The sequence below is a fragment of the Girardinichthys multiradiatus genome, chromosome 14 (genome assembly GCF_021462225.1).
Source record: "Girardinichthys multiradiatus isolate DD_20200921_A chromosome 14, DD_fGirMul_XY1, whole genome shotgun sequence".
Lineage (NCBI taxonomy): Eukaryota > Metazoa > Chordata > Actinopteri > Cyprinodontiformes > Goodeidae > Girardinichthys > Girardinichthys multiradiatus.
In genome coordinates this window covers 26,493,322-26,517,301 of record NC_061807.1, presented here as the reverse complement: position 1 = coordinate 26,517,301, position 23,980 = coordinate 26,493,322, and the positions used below count along the sequence as shown (strand labels likewise).

General features: G+C 38.0%; 2 protein-coding genes across 2 annotated transcripts; both read right to left on the bottom strand.

Annotated features, from left to right (window-relative positions):
* Positions 1-9,456: 9,456 nt before the first annotated feature.
* Positions 9,457-12,393, bottom strand: LOC124880208 (homeobox protein HMX2-like). Its single transcript, XM_047385165.1, has 2 exons — positions 11,872-12,393; positions 9,457-11,716 (listed from the first exon to the last, which is right to left on the bottom strand). The coding sequence occupies exons 1-2, from the start codon at positions 12,086-12,088 to the stop codon at positions 11,187-11,189; spliced, it is 747 nt and encodes a 248-aa protein (XP_047241121.1). The 5' UTR covers positions 12,089-12,393; the 3' UTR covers positions 9,457-11,186.
* Positions 12,394-14,822: 2,429 nt separating this feature from the next.
* On the bottom strand, positions 14,823-18,277 carry LOC124880207 (homeobox protein HMX1-like). Its single transcript, XM_047385164.1, has 3 exons — positions 17,711-18,277; positions 16,068-16,262; positions 14,823-15,755 (listed from the first exon to the last, which is right to left on the bottom strand). Exons 1-3 carry the CDS (start codon positions 17,904-17,906, stop codon positions 15,328-15,330), a joined length of 819 nt encoding a protein of 272 aa, XP_047241120.1. The 5' UTR covers positions 17,907-18,277; the 3' UTR covers positions 14,823-15,327.
* Between the last annotated feature and the right edge of the window lie 5,703 nt (positions 18,278-23,980).

Sequence of the window (23,980 nt, the reverse complement as noted above, 5' to 3'; positions counted from 1 at the left end):
AAATGCATCAGATTGGACTGCTGAGCAGCAGTCCAATCCTTTTGTTTTTCCTTAGCCAAGATACGACAGTTTTCATCTCACCTCTGATTCAGGAGTGGCTTAACAAGTAATGCAATAGCTGTAAACCATGTCTTACATACATCTGTGTGTGGGCTCTAGAAACCCTAAATACAGCTGCTGTCCACTCCTTGTAAATCTGCCCCAAATTGGTTTTGCTTCACAATCCTCTGAAGGCTGCAGCTATTGCTTTTACTTGTGCATGTTTTTCTAACAAACTTTTTCTTTCCGCTCAACTCTCCATTTATATGCTTGGTTACAACGCTGTTTGAACAGCCCGGTTCTTCAGCAATGAGCTTTTGTGACTCATCCTCCTTGTGGAGGGTGTGAATGAATGACCGCTGGACGTTCAAGTCAGCAGTCTTTCCCTTGATTGTGTAAGCCATAACATAAGAACATTGTACCTATTAGAACATTGCAAAAATATGTTATGAATCTATCTTATATAGGTTTCACATTTTAAATTTAATTACTGAAATAATGATGTTCTAATTTGTTGAGATCCACCTGCATATTCTTTTATGATCATTATAATTATAAATAATTGTACTTCGGAGTATAACCTGAGCTACATCACTACTTATTGCCATTAAGTGCCTTCTGCAGACTTGAGAGGACACTGGCAGCTGGGTCACTCAAATGAGGGTACTGAAAATAAGGATTTGTTTTACACTGAAGGATGTGGTCTAAGATTTTAGAAATTAATTAGCGATAATAATAATAAAGTGCACAATACATACAGTAGAGGTGCTTCAAAACTACCCAAATCAATTCATGACATGATTTAAACGGCAACATTTGACCACAAAGCAATGGAATATCTTTCATTATACATTTTAAACATATATCATCTTGGTCTCCAGCTGTAAAAGGCATTAATGACTAAACTATTGATCAGGAACAAGAATCCCACAGGACTGGTAAGAAACTGATAGGTCTGTATTCACAGATATAAAAGGTGCAGAAGTACAAGCCCCCCACAGACAGGCTCTCTTAGTTTGGTGCAAGGGTTCAAAGACTCTGCACCATGTCAGTCCCTGTAGCTTATGCTCAATTCAGTCGATAGTTTTCCATTAGAAGGGGAAGGATGTCAAAGCAACTTGTGACCTCCTCTCGCCCCCTTGGAGCCCATTGGCCTGTGATGTGCGTATCGTATCAATATGAATTTCATCCCTTTGCACCCATCAGCTGCGAATCCCAATGTCCATTAGTCTCAAGTATCTTTTACCTCCAACTTATAGTATTGATTTTAGTGTGTCTTTTTGTTCAGAACATGTAGAAGGATCTTAAAGACAAGGACCACTCCATATGCTTAGTCTTTCAGCAGGACATCACAAATTCTTCTCAGTCTGCTAATTAAGTAACTTCTCTCTTCTGATACGTCACTTTCTCTCTTATTTGTGCTACGCTTCCTAAGAGCAGATTTCTGGACGTGGATCAGATGACATGATGGGTCAGGGCTGTGCCCTTGAAGGTCAGAGCTTTTCATCTCAGAGGCCACAAAGATATGGCCTGTTGTCATACAGAGGGACATCACAACATATTATGTCCCTGGAGACGTCTACGCCCGTCTACATCTGCTACCAAAAGGTATCATATTGGTCTGATACAAGTTACAACAAAAACTTTCATTAGCTCGCAGTTATTTGATCAAATAAATTTAATTGTATTAAAATTAGAAATGAATTAGAGCAGTTGTGTCCAAACGTTTTGCACCTGGGGCCAAAGTCAGGAAGTTCAAAGTACTCATAGACCACAATTAGGTTTTCTGTCAAATAAAACCTAAAAAATTTTAGTGTGATTTCTTTTCTTTTTACGAGCTCAGCAATAGATTAAACATAGAATATTTTAATAAAACCACATGCTACTATTATTTAAGTCACTTTCTTAGACTCATAAAGATCAAAACGTCAAACTACCACTCTAATTCAGGGCAGAAGCAGTTTTACACAACAGTTTTTCTAAAATATGAAATTATTCTAATGAATAAAAAAAGTTAGATTAGCATTCAATACCAATACTGAACACTAACCTAACTTTGTCATTCAATATTTAGAGTTAAAAATATCAATGAAATACGTAAAAACGTTTGAAAAAACATTGAATTTTTAAAAGAGTAAAATGAGTTTATCCAAGAAACTGTACAAGCTGAATATAAACAGTCATTTAGACGAATGTGTCTTTGTACATATTACCTTAAAGGTTATATGTTTCCTGTATTTTGGTGATCATGGACTGCCAGCTTTGGGAATAAGTTGTTTTGGCTCAGCCCATGGTTCTACGAGAACACTTTAAACAGACCCAGAGGAAAGCTGTTATTATAGGTGAGAGGTCAAATCTGAGGTGTTTGTTTTCACATCAGAAATAAACTGGACTGATCTGAATTAAATTAGAACCAAACTGGAATCTATTCAGTTGAAAGTAATTGGACCTCTTTGTCTTGTAAAGAGCCTTAAGATGACAGTTGTCATAAAACTGTGCTTTTTAAATAAACAGAATTCAATTCATCCATCCATTGTCTATATATGCCTGTCTGTGCAGGGTCGTGGGGGAGCTGGTGCCTAGCTCCAGAGGTCTTTAGGCGAGAGGCAGGTGAACCTTTACAGGTCATCAGTCCATCACAAAGAAACACAGAAACACACAGGATTAACTACCATACACACACTCACATCGAAACACAATTTAGAGAAACCGGTAAACCAAACAGTAACGTTTTTGGACTATGGAAGAAAGCTGAAGTAACCAGAGAGAACCCACGCATGCATGGGAAGAACATGCGATCTACATGCAGAAAGGCCATAGGCCAGGATTCAAACCCAGGACCTTCTTCCTGCACGGCAACAGTGCTACCAACTGCACCACCGTGCAACCTTGAATTAATTTCAATTAAACAATTTTTTAACAGTCCATCCAGTTAAGAATTGGAGATTTAACCAATATAAAAGATTATGACCAACCTTTTTTGTTGCTTTTTGGCACCAACATTTATAAATCATTTTATTTTGTCTTGAGACTGAAGAACAAAACATATTTTAGTATTTTACAAAAATATTTAATGAACAAAGTTTTAATTAAGTGTCCACATTTACTTTGGGATTTTAACAGTTTGAAAGCCTTCAGATCTGCAACGGTCTTTAGGGTAGATGTTGGTGGCTGCAAACATTAAACTCCAACTAAGGGAAACAACTTCAATAATTACTTTATAAACAGAACTTCATATTTTGTTTTTACTTCCTTTTTATTGGACATCCAGCTCTTCCAAGAAGGTATTTGCCTTTAGCCACTGCCCACTGCTCTAAAATCTAAGCTACTAGGGAGTGTTTGAGCTGAACTACACATTTCTTGACACAGTGAAGGAGTTCCTGAAGGAGGAAGATGGATGACCTTTGGCTTTATTGTGTCATTGCCACTCATGCAGGACCTTTTCATCAAATATAGTCATTGTAATCCCTGAGCCCCAATTCAATTTGCAGAGGCACCATGTCACTGCAGACCACTAAAGCCGACGGAATTAATGGATCAATAAGCCCTTTGAAAGCCTGGTGGGACAGTCCTGGTCCCAGCAGTTGCTATCCAGTTACGGGTCATAATGAATGGGGTGTTGTTTATGTTGTAAAGCGCAGTGTCACAGAGCCCTTTGAACAAACCCCCAAAGCAGAGCTTAGTGACAACTAAAGAGTTTGCAGGGATGGTAGAGGTCAGATAAAATCAAAACTCTTTAATCCACACAATCAATGCTACAACTTACTGATGAGTCACCAAAAAGACTCCCTAAAATAAAACAATGATCATTTTTATCACCATTAAGGCGAACCAATAAATCTCTGTAATTTGATTCTTGGGTCTGTGTTTTTAGATGTGAAAAGACGCAAATCATACCCCAGTTAGAGGTCATCTGATTTTCACTCAGATATTGTGATTTATTCATTGCTGTGCAAGTTTACCCTTACAGACTTAGACTAAAATGTAGTATATAAATATTACAACAGACAGAAGGTAACAATGGCAAATATCTACTGCTATACTAAGTCTTGGATTTAGTGCACCTTGGTATTGCCCAGTTAAATTAATGTACAAGTAATATTAATAAACCACCAAATATTCAAATTAGATAAGTTCAATCAATGAACTATTTTTTTAAAACATTTAATTTAAAACTACTACTAATATTTTTGCTGTAGTGAGCAAAAGAAAATTTAGATTCTTTGCAGAAATACATAAAGTGATTTAAAAAAAGTTTGGTTTTGCTTTGTTGTTTGACTTAAATATTTCACTTCAAACACATTTTAATATCAGACCACAATTTCTTTTTTAAATGCAGTTTCCAAACGAATTTTGACTCTTCTATTATTTTATTTCTGCCATAATGGAGAGTTTTCCAGTATGTTCCTCCTACAGCCTATATATTGGTTTTAAGTCTGAAATTTGACTGATCTACTCCATGGTGTGCTTGGATCGCTTTCTCCAGCTGCATATCCCAGGTCCTCTTCAGCTTATGGTCACAAACTGATGGCCAGAAGTTCTCCTTTATTTTCTGGGAAGGTGCACAATTCATGGTTGGATCAATTACAGCACGTTTTCCAGGTCCTGAAGCACCCCAGACCATCAGACTACCAACACCATGTTTGACTGTCAAAATAATTTACTTTTTCTGAAAAACGGGACTCACCGTTTGAAGGGTCAAAAAATGGTTCACTTTTGTCTCATCGGTCCACATTATATTTTCTCAAAAGTCTTGGGGATCATCACATCCATCATGTTCTTTGGTAGATGTGAGCAGACCTTTGTGTTCGTTTTAATCAACAGTGGATCTCACCTTGGAACTCTCCAATTGAGGCCAGTTTGGCAGAGTTTCTTTGTTGTTGTTGAATCATGAACTCTGATCTTAACTGAAGTAACTGAGGCCTTCAGTGGTTTAGATGTTCTGGGTTCTCTCATCGTCTATGGAATAAATTTGGTTGGCCAGCCACTCCTGAGAAAGTTCACTGCTGTTCTAAGTTTTCTCCATTTGTTTGTAATGATTTTCCCTTATGTTCTCCTTAGAAATGGCTTTATAACCATTTCTAAAATTGATAGACGCCAACGACTTTGTTCTTGAATTTCTTTAGATCATGGCGTGATGTGTGTGGTTTTTTTTTTTTTTTTATCTTTTACCCTATGTTGTCAGACAAGATTTGTTTCTTGGTTTTACAGGTCAGGCGGGAATCAGGCCTAGGTGTCATTAGTGAAATTAAAAATCAACTTTCTAAGAAATGTTGTTAATCATATTTCCTGATTAGGGTGAATACTTTTTAACATAGGGCCAAATGGGTTTTGGATAGCTTTTTTCTCTTTGTAGATGAAAACAAAAATTGAAAACTGCAATTTATCCTTCATTGATATTAAGAAATGTTTGATGATGTGATGACAAAGCAAAAGTGAAAGAAATCATTGTTATTTAGAGTACTTTAAACCACTTTTTAAGTGAAAACAATGACTAAATACCACTGGTTGGTAAAATCCCTGGATTTAATCAGTCTGCTTATTTTTATGACCTCTTGGGAATAAACTTAGTCCATCCATCCATCCATCCATCCATCCATCCATCCATCCATCCATCCATCCATCCATCCATCCATCCATCCATAACCATAATCATAACCATCTCCATTGGGCGAGAGGCAGGGTGCGCCTTAGGCATTTACATGAATATGATTTTTGAGTGGTCAGTTAACCTAACCTTCATGCTTAGTACAGTATGTTGATAACTGAGCATATTTCTATTCTACACATTCCCACAGTAGACAGTTTTTGTCTACCACACAGCATTTGTGCAATCTGTGTGCAGATTTTACTTAATAGCCATTATGGTGTGTTGCAGCAATTAAGGCTCAGTCTAGCACATCATTAAGTTGAGTCATGACAGTTAGTAGCTGGATTTGATCCAGTCTTTCTTGAGGCATTATAAACATTATAGACATTATAATTGGTAGTCATTACATATCCCATCTGAGAATGCACGTAGAAAGCTCCAGGCAAAACAGCCATGTTCTATTAGCTGTTGCTTTCCAGCTATATGACTATAGCTACGTGGCTCATCACCAGAGCTGTTGAACAATTATCCCAACACTCACACCTTGTTAAGAACGAGTCCACTAGTGAATGGTTCATATGAAAAGCTCAATCAAAGATGTCCCTGGCAGAGTTGAATTACTGTTGTCTGAATATCTTAATTTTAAACGGAATAAAATACTTCACAGTGCATTGCAAAAGTATTCATACCGTATGAATGTTTTCACATTTTTGGACGTTACAGCAGTAAATGTGAATGTATTTTACTGGAAATATATGTTAGAGCAATGCAAGTTATTGCATTGCAGTAAAGTGGAAGGCAGGTAATAAAACATTTTCGATTTTTTAATTATTTAGTAACATTTAGATATAAAAAATTTATTTAAAAGAAAATGTGGCATGCATTGTGCATATTTCACTTTTCTTTGATACCCCTTCATAAAATACAATCTAACCAATTGCCTTCAGAACCTAATTAATCCATCATCCGAAAATGGTGATAGTATGGCACAACTGAAAACCAAGACATGGCCATCCACATAAACTGAAACGTTAAGCAGGGACGGCATTTATCAGAGAAGCAGCTAAGAGGACACTGGTTACTCCGGAGGAGCTGCAAAGATCCACAGCTCAGGTGGGATAATCTGTTTGCCAGAGAGCTATTAACTACAGTGTGCACTCCACAAATCTGGCCTCTATGTGACAAGAACATCAATATTGTTTATGAAAGCCATAAGAAATCCTGCTTGCAGTTTGCTACAAACCATGTAGAGAACACAGCAAAACTATGAAGGCAGGTGCAGGTCAGATGAGAACAAAACGTTACTTTTTTAGCCTATATGCAAAGCACATTGTGTGGAAGAGAACTAACACATGAAAAAATTACAGTGAACACATGTCCACACAATGAAAGATGGTGGTGGAGTTTCTTCATTAGGGAAAGGGAAAGTGTTCTGAGTTGATGGGAAGATAGACGGAGCAAAATGCAGGGCAGTCTTGGAAAAAAAAAAGGGGCGGGGAGGGCAGGTGGGTGGTTTGCTCTCCATCATAAGAACAGCCTTAAAGAACTCAGTTGGAATGATTTAGATTAGAGCCAAATCCTATATTAGAATGGTCTAGTCAAAGTCCAGATCTAAATAGAATTGAGAATCTTTGGCAATACTTTCCATACAATCTGACTGACCTTAAGCTACTTTGAAAAACCAAGGAATAATCAACAATGCTGGCCATTTGCAATGTGGAAAGTTGGATTTTACACAGCAGCGCTCTCCTTTAATACATTTCACACAGAATGGGGAGCATGTGCTGTGTGGCTCACAGTCAAAGTTGGGGAACATGTTAACAGATGCTCCTAAGGTGCAGATCAGTCCACGATATCACAGAGCTTTACTTCTCTGTAAAAACAGTTTGCTTCTAATAATGACAATTAGTCAAATACATGTATTAAACTACATCACAATATTTCCCACTGATCGATAGCTCCAAATGAGCACACACCGACTGCAGGCCTTGGCTGTCTATCTTATCAGGTCTAGATTTTAATGGATCTTTTTTCGCCTGTGACAGATGAGGCTGTGGGGTTTCAGTCTGGCTCGGGGCAGACTGCGAGCAGCCGGTGGGGTCATTTGAACCGTGTGGTTGCAGATGAGAGAGTGCTGAGATGCAAAGAGCCAACGCCGCGTTCACAAGTGTCCGACAGTGGAAGAGTCAGGAAGTCTGGCGACTGTAAACACCACCCGAGCATCCACACCAACCATTTTGACACACACACACACACATCCACCACCACCCCCTCCCCCACACACACTGTAACCCACTCTAATCAGTTCAGCGCATACAAACCTTTAATACAACCCTCCTTAAATCATTTGAACTATTTTATTCTCAGCAGACTTAAAACAAAAAGTTTCTACAGAAACCATAAACTACTTAATATTGCAGACTTGTAAACATATTGTATCATCATTTTGCTAAGTGTAATCTCAGTGGTGAAAAACATTAATTTGAATTAAAATTGTCTTTATTTTATTATTTATTTATTTATTAGGGGCCTTTTTTTTAAAAATATGTGCCCATATTAATAACACACACACATAAAATAACTACTTTATAATGAAACTAACATTTGAAGGAGGGAAAATCTTAATCATTGATCTCATTAATACTATAATCATAATAATCTGGAAACTTCTTTCATAGGTTTTGTATGTCATGTGCCCCTGCGAGCTGTAAATGCGGAGCAATAAATAACAATTTTATAAAATCTTATTTTTTTCTTTTCTTTGGCAATTGTCTAGTTTATAGTGTCATCCTGTTATTAAATTACTGTCTATTTGTATAAAATCATGGATGAATTACAGATTTTAGAAACAACTTGAATTATAAAAACGTCAGCTTGACAGTTTTGCTCCAGATTTTACAAAAACTTCTCAATGTGGGGTTATGACAGAAAATGCCACAATTGCCTATCTTTTTAACCTTCTCACTATGAGTGGTAGCAAGACAAACATCTGCCATCATTCAGCCTCGTTTATCAAAGGTTCAAACTTTTTGATGGTTGCTCTGACTCTGGATCAGATGAGGGTGGGGGCAATTTTCTTGTGTGCATTTCCTGTGCATCTGTCTCACTTAAATGTTCGCTTGTCTTTTCTGTTTTGAGTGGCAAAAAGTGGCAAATATATCTCCGCAAAATAGAAGGTCATGGAAAAATAAATATTTTAACGTGTTTTTTTTGTCCTGCACTTGCAAAATGTTCTCAAATGAAACCTGGTATTTTTTCAAAATTCTTTAGTGTGTGTATAATGAGATTATGTTAATAAATCAATATGTTAATATATTTTTAGTGTTCAATTGTTTTTAACAAAAAAATCTTAATAAATTAATATAAGGCGCCTTTGTCCATCTTTAATGGGTTGTCAATAATTGCGGAGAAAACTGTAGATGAAAAATAAACTCCAGCCTACATCAGTTAGATAAAAATGCTTTTCATCTAATCTAATTAAAGGTAAATGTTTGATAAGCAGACAGTTGAATCTTTGAAAAGCTGACCTGCAGTCCATTTAATTAATTATTCCTTCTTAGCTGGTCACTTAAAGCTGGCTGGAGTTGAAGGCTGCTTGGTTTAGTTGGTTTCATCCAAATAAAGCCAGTCGAACCCTTATTTAGGGGAAGCGGATTTAGTCATACACTGTAAATTTAGGCGGTGCTGAAAAAGAGATATTCAAGCAAATATATATGAATATATTAAATGGGTAACAAAATAGAAAAAAGAGTTTAATAAAATTATTTCTGTGACTTTTTGACAGAACTTTGACTTTTAACAGGTTAAACTCAGTGCTCAATGATCCCCAGTTTGACATCAGAAAAACAACTTTCTGTTTTTTTTTAACAATAAGCAGAGCACACAGCAAAGTTAAAAGACAGGAATTTAGCTGAAACAACAAGCAATCTGCGGGCAGACTAAGTGGGTGAATGAACAGGTTAAAGGCGTCGGGCCTTGAATGGCTGTGACAGGGAGAAAGCAGCGAGAGGCTCCAGCACTGAAGGGGGAAGTGACCCGGAAACGCTGAGTAAAGTGCATCCCGCCCGGCCCTTTTAGAGAAAGAGGAAAAAAAATCTGTGCAGTCTGCTCAAACTCATATTTTGCCCAGTTCCCTCTGTGTTTCTGCAGCGATGCATCACTCACACAAACAGTGAGGAAGAGTTTGTTTTTCTGCACCCATTTGTGCTCACAAGTGTGGCAGCATTACAAACAAACTCACACTTAAACTCCATAATATCTTAGCCCATTAGAATCGCATTGACCTTAGGCCACCTTAAGGATCCACTGTTTGTGTTTCTGTAAAGGACCCAGATTTACTATTGTAGTGTACACTCTGCAACACAAAGCTCAAAACATTAGGAGGTGTGGGCATGGAGGGGTTTTTTTCTACCAAAAGATTTTATTTAATTTATTTTAAAATTTGCAAAAAAGGGCTCAATATTCAACCTTAAGATTTCTACTAGGAATAATCATCATAACCGTATTTATTTTCTTACATCTAGACACAGCTGGCCGATGTGGCAACCTCTATTGCAGCTTATTAACAGTTATTGTGAATATTTTAGACTGAACTACTTTAGAACAGACTCATAAAAAGCAATAACTCACTACACCATTTATTAGTGAGTCACTGTTGCTGTTTCTTTTCTAAAGTCATGAAGAAAGCATCTGTTTTACATCTAATCTAGTAGCTTTTATAACTTGGTAAAACTCTTCTAACTTTTTTTTTTTTTACCTGCCTGGGATAATTCATTCTAAATGATTGAATTTTTGGAGCTCATTTCTTTTTTAGTTCGGTTTTTCCTGTCTCTCATGCCGTCTTAAGTTGTAACAAAGCACTATAATCATACATACATGACAGTATAGTAGTGACAGATGTATGAAAAAAAAATCTTTTTATATTCTTTTTCTTTCAAGTTTATTTGCCGATTTTCTCCGTTTTGGAACAGTAAAAAGTACTTCCTACTGCAACAAATTTGCCTGAACAGACTTAGATTTCAGTAAAAACTACAACATGAAAAGTTTTAAAGTAACAATAAAAGATGCAGATGGGTTTCCGTTCAAGTTGCAGCGTCTGAGTGGATTGCATATATTCCACTTTTTATTGCAAAATCCATCGATCTCATGGTTAGAACTGCATTCACAGTTTAACAGTCTTATCTAAGGTCAAATGAACATGAACCGTTACAAAATTATAATAAGGCCTTATATAAATACAGTTAATTATAAGCACGCTCACACACACACACACTGGAGTATTTCTGCGGTATAACAAAGCTGATGCATCGCTTGGTACATTCGATCAGATGAAATTTAATACATGCTCGTTTCTGTGCTGATGATAAACTTCATATAATAATAATAATAATAATAATAATAACAATAAAAGAAAAAAAAAAGTGGCACATGCATGTGTGGGACTTGTTGATATGTTAAGAAATTATTTAAACCAGCTCGGAAATTTTATAAAAAACAAAATGATATGATAAACGCATCGCAGATGATTGTCGCCTTTAGTGTCCGAGAACAAACCCCATCAGTCTGCATCAAACAGGCCAAAATATTTGCCAGAGTTGGAGAAGTAGATGTAAGGCGCAGCGTTAGCAGTCGGATACACGACGGGAAAAGGCATCGGTAACAAACATCCACTCAGCAGGCCTCTGTCTTTGTAAAAACGTGGAAACTGTGTTTTTTTCGCCGCCTCAGAGAAGTGCTCCGCGGCCAGCGGGCCCTCAATGTCCGTGGACAGCTGTCTCTTGAGCTTGTTGCGGCGGTTCTGGAACCAGATCTTCACTTGGGTCTCCGTGAGCTGCAGCGAGGTGGCGAGGCACGCCCTCTCCGAGCTACTCAGGTAGCGCTTCATGTCGAATGTGGCCTCTAGCTGGAAGATCTGCCTCTTGGAGAAGATGGTGCGGGTCTTCTTCTTGACCGCGGTTTTGGTGTCGGCGGCGGACTGCTGTTGCTCCTGTGGCTCGGTGCCGTGCGCGCTCTGCGCCCCCGGAGAGTAAGCAGCTGTGGGCGGCGCGGTGCTCTCCCCGCGCTCCGCTGAATGGACTGTGGGCTTTACTATAGAGAGAGGCAACAAAATGAGCTCTGAAGCTTTTGCAGCCCAATAAATGTGCACTTTTAGGCTTTTACGCATTGTTCTGGTGAAAAACAAACACATTTTCCTATGATTTTTTTTTATTGTATTTATCGAAAGTAGAAAACAAGAGAGTTACCTGGCTCCTCTGACTCGCTGTCAAGCTTCCTCGGGACGTCCCACTCCTCTTTGCATCTCCTCTGACTGTCACTCTTACACCCAATGTCCCTCTGCTCCTTTAAGACATCCAAACGCGCACCGTCTTGCCGTTGCTTCAGGTTTAAGATGCTGTCGATTGTAAAAGTAAAACATGCGCTCCGACTCGTCCCGTCCTCTTCGCTCATATTCCCAGGCATCTCATGCGCTCCTGCTGGGGTCCACTCTCACCAACCTCTTTGGACTCTTCGAGCCGCATCACTCCTCTCCACCGCTGAGACTGGCACGCACAGGAGCCGGTGATCCCGGAAGGGTGCGGGATCAGCAGCTTCCGATTGGTGGAGTTGTGGGAGCAGCTGAGAGGCGGGATCAACGGTCACGTCTGGTCGCCATATTGTAGCCAAAAACTTTTTTTTTCAGCCTTGCAAATATATGCGCATTTGTTTTTCTGTCAAATAATGCAAATCAAATTTCGCTTCCTTTGAACTCAGAGCCCAGTCTAGGATTCCCTGATGATCAAAAGTGGTGTTCGAGACTTCTTGACTTTTCCAAAGCCAATCTGATATTTTGACAGGATGTCTGCTGATCTAAACATTTGTTCAGTGCGTTAAGACGTTATGATACAATTTGTTTTCTCTGAAGACTTACTCACGAATCTTGCACATCTGAAATCTGAACTCCATCATATGAACTTCTTTCCGGTGCATACGCTGAAATGTCATCCAATCCACATGTAGTGCTTCAACACCTTGTTGCATACATTTTATTCACATTTGTGATACACAAAGTGTACAAAGGTCTGTATCAAAATTCTCTCAAATAAAAGGAAGATGTGAGTCAGTATTGCAAGTGTTGTAGTCTTGCTAACAGCATTCAGATCAATAAAAAGGCTTTTTGTAACTGACTGACCTACATGTAGAACACATCAGGAACATTTAAGACAACTGAACTGATGCAAATTTGGAATTTGGGAGATTATGTTGGGAGGCTTGCATTGATACCCCTATGGGCAAGCCCTTATGGTGTGAAGAATGATTTACCATCTCTTCTGCTTTTGTTTTTAAAATTAAAGATAACCTGAGCAATTACAAAATGCAGTTTTCAAATGATGATTGCCTTTATTAAGGAATGAGTGATTGCCTCTGAGCCTGATAAGTTTTTGTACCACCCCTGGAAGCCAAAACTGCCATCAGAACTCTTTTGAGAAATTTTAGTCCACTTTTGTTTGCAGAATAGTTGGAACTCAACCACACTGGCAGGTTTTTAAGCATGGATGCCCTGTTTACAGTCATACCACAACGTCTCAATCAGATTGAAGACCAAACTTTAAAACTATTTTCTTTTTGGTGGATCATTGTCCTGTTGCATATCCCAAGCGAGCTTGAGCTTTAGGTCATGTACTGATAGCTGGGCATTCTCTCAGGATTTTCTGGTAGACAGCACTTCCATCAATTACGGCAATTTATCCATGTAACGAAGCAGCAAAGCAGCCCCAGACCATCACACTAAAAGCACATGCTATGATATTTATTTCTGAAGCGCTGGGTTAGTCTTACACTAAATGGGACAGGATGAGCACCTTCCAAAAGTTCCACTTTTGTCTTGTCGGTCAATTAAATATTTTCCCAAAAGTCTTGGAGAGCAAGACATATTGAAGCAAATGTGCTAGTGCTTGAAACTCTCGCATGGATGCCATTTTTAGTGTTGAATATGAAAACTTACCTTAACTGAGGCAAGACATTCCTGCAGAGCTAATATTGCTCTGGTTTCTTTTGTGGCCTCCTGCATGTGTTATTGACACACTCTTGGAGTAATTTTGGTAGGCTGGACACCCCAGGAAAGGTTTACCACTGTTCTATGTTTTGTCAGTTTCTGGGTAACGACTCTTACCGTGGTTCATTGAAGTCCCAAAACCTTAAAATAACTTTGGAAGCCTTTCCAGTCTGACAGATGTCAGTGACTTTTTTGCTAATCCGTTCTTGAATTACTTTCGATTGGGGCATTATGAGCTTTTGAGATCTTTTAGCCTATTTCATGTTGTTTGAAAGGTTCTATTTGAGTTAAATTAACTTCCGAAAATGTAGTTTTTCATATTCAATTTATGATTTAATGAGTGGACATTTACTTTTTCAAATAGGGAGAGGTTGATTTCAATAGGTTTAATCTCTTAATAAATTAAATCCTCTTTGGATTTTCATCAGGTCTGGGGTGTCTGATATTAAAACTTGTTTGATGATGTGAAGCACTGTATTGTGACTCAACAACAAAAACATAATAGTCTGTAAAGGGGCAAATACTTCTCATAGTACTCACCAGCCATCTTACATAAGTTTTAGTTCTTAGTAACATGACAGTATCACGCCTTTGCTGCAGATTTGAGTGCTGCACATCCATAACATGAATCTTCCACCACATCCCAAAGGTGCTCTAGTAACTAAAGCCAATGTAGAGTGAACTCATTGTCATGTTAAAGAAACCAGTTTTAGATGATTGCAGCTTTGTGAAAGTGTGCATAATCCTACTGGAAGTAACTATTAGAAGATGGGTACACCATGGTCATACTGGGACTGACATAAATGTCAAACTGTGTTCTAAAGAATCTCTGTTCATTATAGATTTATCCATTTGAAGTTTGACCAGAGTGTATATTATATTTCAGATAATCAATGATTCCAGATTCCTTGCAAAAATGGGGAATATCGATATATATAAATTGTGTTTAGTGCTGAACTTTTACCCCTTAAACTGTCTGCTTATACAGTGCTCAACACAGCATTATATAGACATGAAATATGCAACAGAAAACTCAGTTGGGGTGTAAACGACAGAATCTGTTTTTTTTTGTACCACTGGAGCCCAAGTCAGAGACTTCCCCTCCTCATGAAAAACCACCACTATCTGCTGACAAGAGAAAGAAAGACAACACCTATTCAGTACGGTTAGAAAATTCTACTCTTTAACATCAGGCTGAGTAATTGTGCTTTTGTAGTCCATGTGTTATTGAGTTCATTTGCACATAATTTAAAGCAACCCTTTTTTTTTTTTTTTAGCAAATTTGTTTTCTAGCTGCAGGTCTGAGCTGCATCATTTTAAAACAGGAATTTCAGAAGCTGACAGTCTTATTGATCCCGATTTGATCTCATATTCTGTATGTGCATCAAGTGAATATTTTCAGAGAAAAATAAACAGGTGATCAAAAATACAACTGGGGCATTCGAGTCTTGTGTGAAACATCCTCAACCTTCAAAAAGACCATTAGCTTAAAAAGGAAAGTTGATGATTTTTAGTTTGAGGATTGTATTTATCAAGCAAAGACATCCAAGAGAAATAGTTTAGCACGTGATGAATAATCTCCAGAGGTTTGGAAAACATTTCAGGGCATCTAAATTGGTCTGTTAGAATTTCTAATAGTGTCTCTTGACTTCCAAAGCTCCTTACATCATACCAGTCCTGTCATCTGTGGTGACATGAACATCACTGGGTGGGTGAGGTGACCAGTCAATGGATAGGTGATGGGATCTGAGACCCCAATAACTGGTGGTGACAGCTGAGGCAGGCCGGTCAGAGTCCCAGGCATGCTGACGTTCTCCTGGTACACCACGGGAACTCTGACAACCCTGTGGGCAGCGTAAGGTACGAGGGCGCTGCTAGTTTCCATGTCGGCAGTGATCTGACGTTTCCACTTGTTCCTGCGGTTTTGAAACCAGATCTTGACCTGGGTCTCTGTGAGCTGCAGAGAAGTGGCCAGCCCAGCTCGCTCAGTGCTACTCAGGTAGCGCTTCAGGTCGAAGGTGGACTCCAGCTGGAAGACCTGAGTACGACTGAACACGGTGCGCGTCTTCTTCTTCCGCAGCATATTAACCTCACCTCAGAGCAAAAAGAGATTTCTTTTAAGTATCATAATTGTTTTTTGTGAGAACCAGTATATCACTTTTTGATATCAATGAAACATATCACAGCTTCCTGGACCTAGAAACTGTTATCTACACACCTTGACCTATCAGACTTTGGAAATAAAACAAATTACCTTGACAAACTGATGTTGAAAACAAATGCTTAAATTTACCAAAAAGAAGTTTCAACTGTTTTTGAAGCATCAGAACATTTTTTGCAATGCATTTGCATTGTGGCAAATCAACTCTTCTAAAAAAGATGTCCACATAGTGGTATTTAACTCACCTGCATCACAATTATCCTCCCCTAAGATGCAGGAGGAATGCACACTTTCTTCCTCCCTGTCATTAGTTAAACTCTTGTCTCCCTTCTCCTCCGATTCATCGCTCTCCTCCCCTGAGTCTGGTAAAGCTTGGGAATCCCCTCGACATGGTGCTGCATGGGTGCCCCGTTTATCTGAGATGCCGGACCGATGAAGATCTGCAGTGAAAAGATCAAGATCAGGAAATAAATCTCACTTCAAATCAACATTAGCAGCTTGAGCAGTTTTAGCAACAGCTCTAATGCTAATGTCAAACTAGCTAGCAAGCTAAGCTTCTTAACCCTGAGCCAGTTGTTGCCAATAAACGGTTTGTCTACCTGTTATGAAAAAGGTTTTCTATGCCACCTTGTTAGAGTAGATATAAAAAAATGTGCACCTAGCTTCAACTACTTTAGCAGCAACGCTTAAGCTAAAGTCACAATTGTAGCTAGCAAACTGCTTAACCCTGAGACATTTGTTGCCATCTCAAGGTTTTACACTATTGCTTCTCAGGAACAGTTAACATTTATTTTGTGGGTGCCAATTGGCCTAAATGAAAGTGGATAATTGGAGAGTTGGATTTTGTATCTGTGAAGAAAACACACAGAAAAGGTTCATCCAGGTCATGTGTTGCAAACTAACCTCTAAAGAGTTATAAAGTTATAAAGGGATGAAGGGCCATTTCATTATGTTATTATAACACAAATGTTGTCTAAATTGGACAATTCCCACTGTTGCCATCACCCTGGACACAACTATCCATATTTATCACAAATGAAAACAATCAGCTGTTCTACTCAGGACACTTAACCGTCATAAGCTTTTACTGATAAAACAAACTCCTAAAACTAGACAGTAGAATTGGTGTAACAATCTGCATGCATTGTATTTGGGTAGATTTAAACAGGTTAGAGACATTTATATGATATGTTTGTAAAATTCTAATGAACTTTTGAAATGTATTTACCCAACTAAATACATTAATTATATCAAGATGTTTTTAACTAATCTGGTGAGAGCCATTGCTAGACCTGTGGTGCCACAGGCCACGTCTGTTAATATATATATATATATATATATTTATTTTTTTTTTTTTCTTTTTTTATATGAATTTAATCAGGGAAAGGTAAAGCTTCAATGTGTTGCAACATTTATTTATGTTGACAAAAATGTAAATTTCTTTCCTTCACAGTAGTCCAGTCACTCCTGGCCCCGCCTCACTCCATATCAATACACCATGATAAAACTGGTGAAATTCATTTGGTGTTGGTGTGCCCCCATCTAGACTGACAGCAGGCCCCCATCTAGGCACCCCTTTGAATAATTCCTGGTGGCGCCTCTGCCATTCTCTACTGGACACACGCAATGAATGAGAACAGCTAATAACTGACTAGACCAACATCTTCTATGAAATAACAAGTAAAATATGGAGATAAAACCTGTTACCAAAATTAAAGTAGATATTCTTGATTGATTTAGACTATTATATAACATTACCTCTACAAACTAATATGCTTGATTGCGATTTTAAGTAATTTTAATGGGTTGAATTTAATACCTTGCAAAATTATTTTTTATAGTGTAGCTGTTTCGAGCACGCAAAGAAAGGTGCAAGATTAGAACTCACCTCCAATGTTTGAAAGAGGATGGCCCGTTTCCAGCCCCATACTGACCACCGGGTTGGGAGCAGCCCCCCTAACTTTGAATCCGGGGGTCCCCACCCGCTCCTCGGCCAAGGAATCCCCGCTGGAGGTCCCCAGCAGATTCTCGATGTAAAAAGACGGAGCGCCGAGTTTGGATCTCGTCGCCTTATCGTCTAACATTACGACTTTTTCTCTTATGGATCCAGCTGGTTATCGCACCTTAAAAGTAGTCCCCTCGGATGAGAATATTATAAAAGCCTTCCAGGGAGGGCCATCGGTTTTCTCTGCTCGGCGTAAATCATCCCGACGCGCTCCGAGAGAATCTGGTGTCGGAGATCCAGAGATCTGAGGACAGAAAGGCAAAGAGGTATTAACTACTCCAAGAGAGAGAGAAAGAAAGAGAGAGGGGAGGATGGAGAGAGGGAGAGAGGGCAAAAAGCTCCACAGTGCCTTGCTTTCTCGCAGCTTATCTTGCAGGCTGTGTGATAGTCTGCCTTAAGGGACAGGAGACAAACTGGATTTAGGTCACATAGGGAGGAAAGCAAAGCAGAGATACGGTGATGTCCGCAGGACTGGAGATGAAGAGAGCGTCCTGAAGAATGGCACAGTACCGCCTATTGGTTACATCTGTGCATGCACGCCTTATGCATTTGATAATACTCATAAATACGCTGTTGTCAGTTTTATTTTCACAATCCATTATTGACGATCAGAAAAAGGGAGCCAATCCCAGCTAAAGTGTTAGTAGGCCTGTTTTTGCTCCAGTGGTCATTTCTCACATCTCTTAATTTTTTTCTTTTCTCAGGAAAAAAACGTAAAATAATTGCACACCACTGAGACAGACAGCAAGGAAAATATGTTGAAACACCCGAAGGCCTGTTGAACAGATTTTAGTGTTAATTATCCACTTCTGAGAAAATTGAAGTATATTGTCAACTTTATAGCGCAAGGGAGAATACATTTATTTCAAACGTCTTTTATAAACTTGTCTCGTCATGCGAAAAAAAAAGTAGAAGTCAGCCTTTAGTAGAAGTCATTAAGGATTATGGTCGCTCCTTTTGTAAAAATTTAAATGAGCGATAAAAGCAACTGTTTTCTAAGGTTTTTAAAATTATCTATGCTGAGAAGCAAATATATATATAAATATATAGATATATAGATATAGATATATATATATGGGGTTTTCTTTATGTTTATTGTACGTAGATTCTCACTGAAGGCATCAAAACGAACCCATATAAAATTATGTAGCAAACAAAAAATTGTAAAAGAACTATGTTTTTTAATTTTAATTTCCTTAAAGTAGCCGCCCTTTGCTGTGATGACTGAAATATTAACCTTTAGCCATCTTAAACTATTTCAGTTGACCTCCTCATGAAACTCATGGAGAGAATGCTAAGACATTAAAGCAGTCATCAAAGCAAAGAGAGGCTATTTTGAAGAACCTAAAATATAAAAATGTTTAGAATTATCTCACACTTTTTGTTTACTACATATGAAAATATAGAGACCCACTAAGTGAGAAAGTGTATCTAAAACTTTTTACCGGTAGTATACTGTATATATATGGTCATGTTAAATAAAGTAGAATATTATTGAAATGTTTATTTATTTCAGTAACTTCACTAAGTCACTAAGTAAAACACATTATGCAGATTAACTGCACACAGGCAGATGTTTTTAAGTCTTTATGCCCAGTTATTATGCTTCTTTTCCGCTTGCAGAAAATAAAACACAACATTTAAGATCAAAATATTACATTTCCCAAAAAAGCTTTTTTAATTTAGAAATGTGGGCCTAATGAAAAGTATATTTAATACCTGCTTAAATGTTGTTGCAAATGTGTATATGTGTGTGTGTGTGTGTGTCTGTGTGTGTATACAATGTAATGTTTTTATTTTCCAAAAGTGTGTATTTTGTGCAAATTTGTCTTATTTTTTAAATCCAATTGTCTATTTATTTCACTTTATTTTATAGTTTTTCACAAGTAGTGTATGACAAACTGATGTATTGTCTGATTGTAAATTGTAAATTCATTTATTTACCTATTTTTGTTTCTATTTGTTTATTAATTTATTTTGTTTTTAATGAGGTAAATTTTTCTGTGACAGCTGTTTATGTGTTCCATATTTTCTACAAATGCGTGTGCATGAAAAAATAATCAAAACACTGGTAGTGACAACACAAACTATTTTTAATGCTTAAATTCAACCACACAGAAACTGATAAAAAAATTGTTTTATCCCAGATTAGACAGCAATAATAATACAGCTTCACCTTCAGTAAATGAACATGAAGACATTCTTCTATAAAGCGACCCAATAGGAAAAATTGCCACCAATGTTTTGCTTTTCCCAGTTTGCTTGTTTATTTTTATGTCCAGAAGCCTGAACAAACTTGTCACCTGGTTTTGTAATTGTGATCTTCCTCTGACAGACTTAATAAGCCAATCAGTGATGAGTTGCAAAGTCCAACAATAACTTAACCTTCGAGGTCAGAACATTTTCCCTTCCCTAAGCTGACAAGCAGAGACAGAGGTATTTCACCATGGTCAACAGATCCTTTCAGAGCTTTTAAATAGTCGGTTATTCATGGGGAAATTCTTGGGAGTTTCAGCTTTACAGCCCATAGATGGACTGACTGTGAATGTTTTTTGTTAAACTCGTGAAGGTGGGGAATGTTTAGTCATCTAAGGAGCTGTGAAAAGTAGAGTAAAACTCCACTGTGTGCGTGGAGTCGTAATCGGATTTTAACAGTATGAAAAGCTTACTTTCATCTGTGGGCAGCAGTGAAAAAGTGCTCAAAAGCTCAGAACATTCCAAGGCTGCACAATTTTGCTCTACTTGTTGATCGGCTGCTCTGAATCCAACATGCTGTGCTCACTTTTCACAGAAAACCCCACATAACCCAACGTTGGAGATTAGTAAAATAAGCAGAATGAACAAAAAGATTTAATTTCCACTGTTTAAATACTTCTCCAAGGAAGGAGAGAACAACACAGCATGATCTCTAGTCGTTCTCTTCTGCAACACTAAAGTGACTTTGTGAAAGCCTCTTTGCAGTAATCGCCTATGAAGTTAAAGGACTGCAGGCCGTTTGTAGTTTAACACCTCCGCAGTGCTCTGAAGGGAATTCATTCAACAGTAAGTACACAGAATAATGAACGTCCTGCAGAACGCAGAGAACATGCAGCTGCAGAAAACATTTGGACTGTAATTATTAATTATATAACTTGGAAATACTTTATACAAAATTACCAAACCAGAACTTGTGAACTTTGTTAAAAGTAGTATTTGTCTAAAAGGGCAGAAGTTTCAACATTATAATCAATATAGATATTTCATTTCTCATTTGTGCACCCTAACTAAATATGTATGACTAAAAAAAACCATTGAGTGCCCATGCAAAAAGATCCTAGAGCCCATCCGGTCTGTAAAATTTTATTTGAGTAAAAAGTGTGACAAGCCTTTGATTTAAATGTTATTTAGTTTGACTCTGACTGGTGTGTGAGTGAATGTGACGTCATGTTTTTCTAAAGTCCAGCCGACTTCAACCCTGAGACCAAAGCCAAAAACAAGACAATGAAATTGACAACATACAGTCAGTCATATGTTACAGTCGATGCAAGCCCCAGTGCATAAAATCCCCTTTCAGTATCTTTGTTTTAAATATGAAACAATGGTTCTCACACGTAAGGTGACATTTATTCTGCACAATTCAACTGAAAACCAAACAAATCTGATAGAGAAAAAAGACATGGAAAATATAAAGCTGCCTAAGTCTGCACCAACCCTTAATTATTATTTGGTTGAACCACCTTTGTGATTAAATTTTAGTTTTCAGTCTGTTTTGGTAGGAAACTATCAGCACCCCACATTTTGACTTGATAATATTTGCCCTCTCTGCCTTGCAAACGTTCTAAAAATCTATCAGATTGTGAGGGCATCTCCTGTCCTTAATCCTCGTCAGGTTATTTAGTTCTGAACTTTGACCAAAACTTTGATTTTCCTCTCATAAAGTCCTACTTTTCCTGAATGGTTGCACACTTAGATTCACCGTGATGCTGAATAAGAAAACCCTCTTATGGTATATTTTAGGACATCGTCAGATCTCAGGAAGAAAGCCCTCGGAAAACAAGGCATAAGAATAAGCAATCTGTTACTTGTGACTTCAGAAAGAAAAGCCTGCTGCAGGTGATTCAAATACCTCATCAATGTGCGACGGTGGCAGAACATAAGGTTGATGACATCACCAAAAAAACAGTTCAGTTGCTCTCACTCAACTTAATTTAACACTGAATAATGAAAGTAAGGGTGTAAACACTTATGCTACAAATTGCACAGGATGTCACATTAAAGGTGGAAGAGGCTCTGAAACAATTCATCCTGGTACAGTTTTTGTATCTTCAAAACCTGGCATTTAACAGTATGTAGAATGTTTTAAATCCACTTTACAAGCAGCAGGTGAATGTTACATATTTCATTTAAAATCACCTTTCATAACACTAAAGGACACTGTACAAGACAAGTAAAACAATTCAAAGTTATATGTTGATACCTAATATTTCCATGACATTGTTTCTCTTAGGTGGAGCAATTTATTTGATTTTCACAAAAAAAAAAAAAAAAAAAGTGCATTTAAGAGGTGGCAAATTAAGAAAATTCATGAGTAGTTTTGTTTTTTATGGTAAAGATTGAAGTAAATAATGACATTCATACATGCAATTTGAAAGAAGATATTGATACAAGCAATTTGCTTGTGTGTATGTCAGAAAATTCAAGAATATGGCAAGGACTGAATTTAACAATGGCATTCATGTAGATAATATCGTAAGAATATGTTGCTACCCAATATGGCAATCTTACAATGAACTTTTTTTGTGTCCAAGGGAGACAGCCCAATATGAAGGAAGACCAGAAGGTTAAGAAACCACAGTTCTTAGTAAAGATCTGAGCAGGACAGGAAACCTCCTTCAGGCCACCTTTAGTTTCACGAGTTGGACCATGGATTCTGATCTTGGATCTGCTGTGCGTGTTTCAGTTCTAGAAAAATAGAAATGATCATACTGATCGTCTGCTGAGGACGTCATTATTTGGGGCTCTTTAATGGGCTGCTGCTACAAATGAGCTGTTGAGGTCAAAGCCACGTCCCACAATGAGAGCGTGTATGAGGTCAGCAGGGTTCAGATGTCTTAACAGAGCCACTCGACCAGAAGGGCCTCTTTATGCCACATGGAGCACAGACTGGACTCATAATGACATATCTGTTTGGGGTTTAGCCCCTCTTCCTGCATCCTTTGCTGTCTTTGCTCTTGTTTTTTTTATCTTTCTCCCTGAAAATAGCAGAATTAAAAATTTCCACCTCCTAGATGCACTTTTGAAAATGCTGTGAGGTCAGCAGTGGGCGCTGCGTGACAAAAGACCTCCTGGCTCCTGCTGTTGCTTAACAGAAAACTGTGCCTAATGTGTGTTTTAAACCTGCTCAGAAACATTGAGAAAACGCTGCAGATCACAGTGACTGAGACTGACACATAGTTCTCTGCATAATCCCCATTAGCCCTCGCATCACTGCGCCATGAGCCTGATTCACTCTGAGAGCTACTTGTTTTAGTGCAAAACATCACAAAGACTGATTTTATTGCTTGTCTTTTTGTCTTTTGCTAAATTCTAATCCTTTAGAGCATAAAAACAAAACACTGACTTGAAACCATTTATTAATGGCTGTTTGTTTAACCCTTGGACTCCAAATTAATCCTTGCTGCTACCAGGCTGTCAGTTCAGCACAAATGAATGGAAATGACTGATGTTTTGAACTCATGTTGTACCATCTTTATTGATCAAACTTATGTCTTTACATGATTCTCATGCAGAAAACATGACTCCATATACCGTGGTAGTGATCATAAATCATATGGGAATAGTGAGGACTTCAGTATGCATGCACAGGAAGCAGGTTTCATCCCTGTGGGTTGGTCATGAAGGAGCACTTCTGATGCAGAACAACAATGAGTAGGTTTATGGACCATCAGATCAATGAAAAAACATCATCTTCCCTTACATCTGTAGCTGGGCCAAAGGGTCAAAAGGTCAAGGCAGCTGAAAAAAGAATTTTGAAAGATGTGTTGATAAAAACTCACATTTAAAGCTTTTCAAGTGCCCAAAATAGAGCTTGCATTCCTTCTTTCTGCATCCACAGTTTCTCTCAGTGCACTCAGTCTGACTCAGCGCTGCTCAGTTTAGACTGTTTTTACACGC

Coding starts and splice junctions, on each gene's coding strand:
- LOC124880208 (XM_047385165.1), bottom strand. CDS start 12,088: ATGCCTGGGAATATGAGCGAAGAGGACGGGACGAGTCGGAGCGCATGT. Junction 11,717..11,871: donor CAGCGAGTCAGAGGAGCCAG/GTAACTCTCTTG, acceptor CTCTCTCTATAG/TAAAGCCCACAGTCCATTCA.
- LOC124880207 (XM_047385164.1), bottom strand. CDS start 17,906: ATGTTAGACGATAAGGCGACGAGATCCAAACTCGGCGCTCCGTCTTTT. Junction 16,263..17,710: donor TCCTCTTTCAAACATTGGAG/GTGAGTTCTAAT, acceptor TTTTCACTGCAG/ATCTTCATCGGTCCGGCATC. Junction 15,756..16,067: donor GGAGGATAATTGTGATGCAG/GTGAGTTAAATA, acceptor TTTTGCTCTGAG/GTGAGGTTAATATGCTGCGG.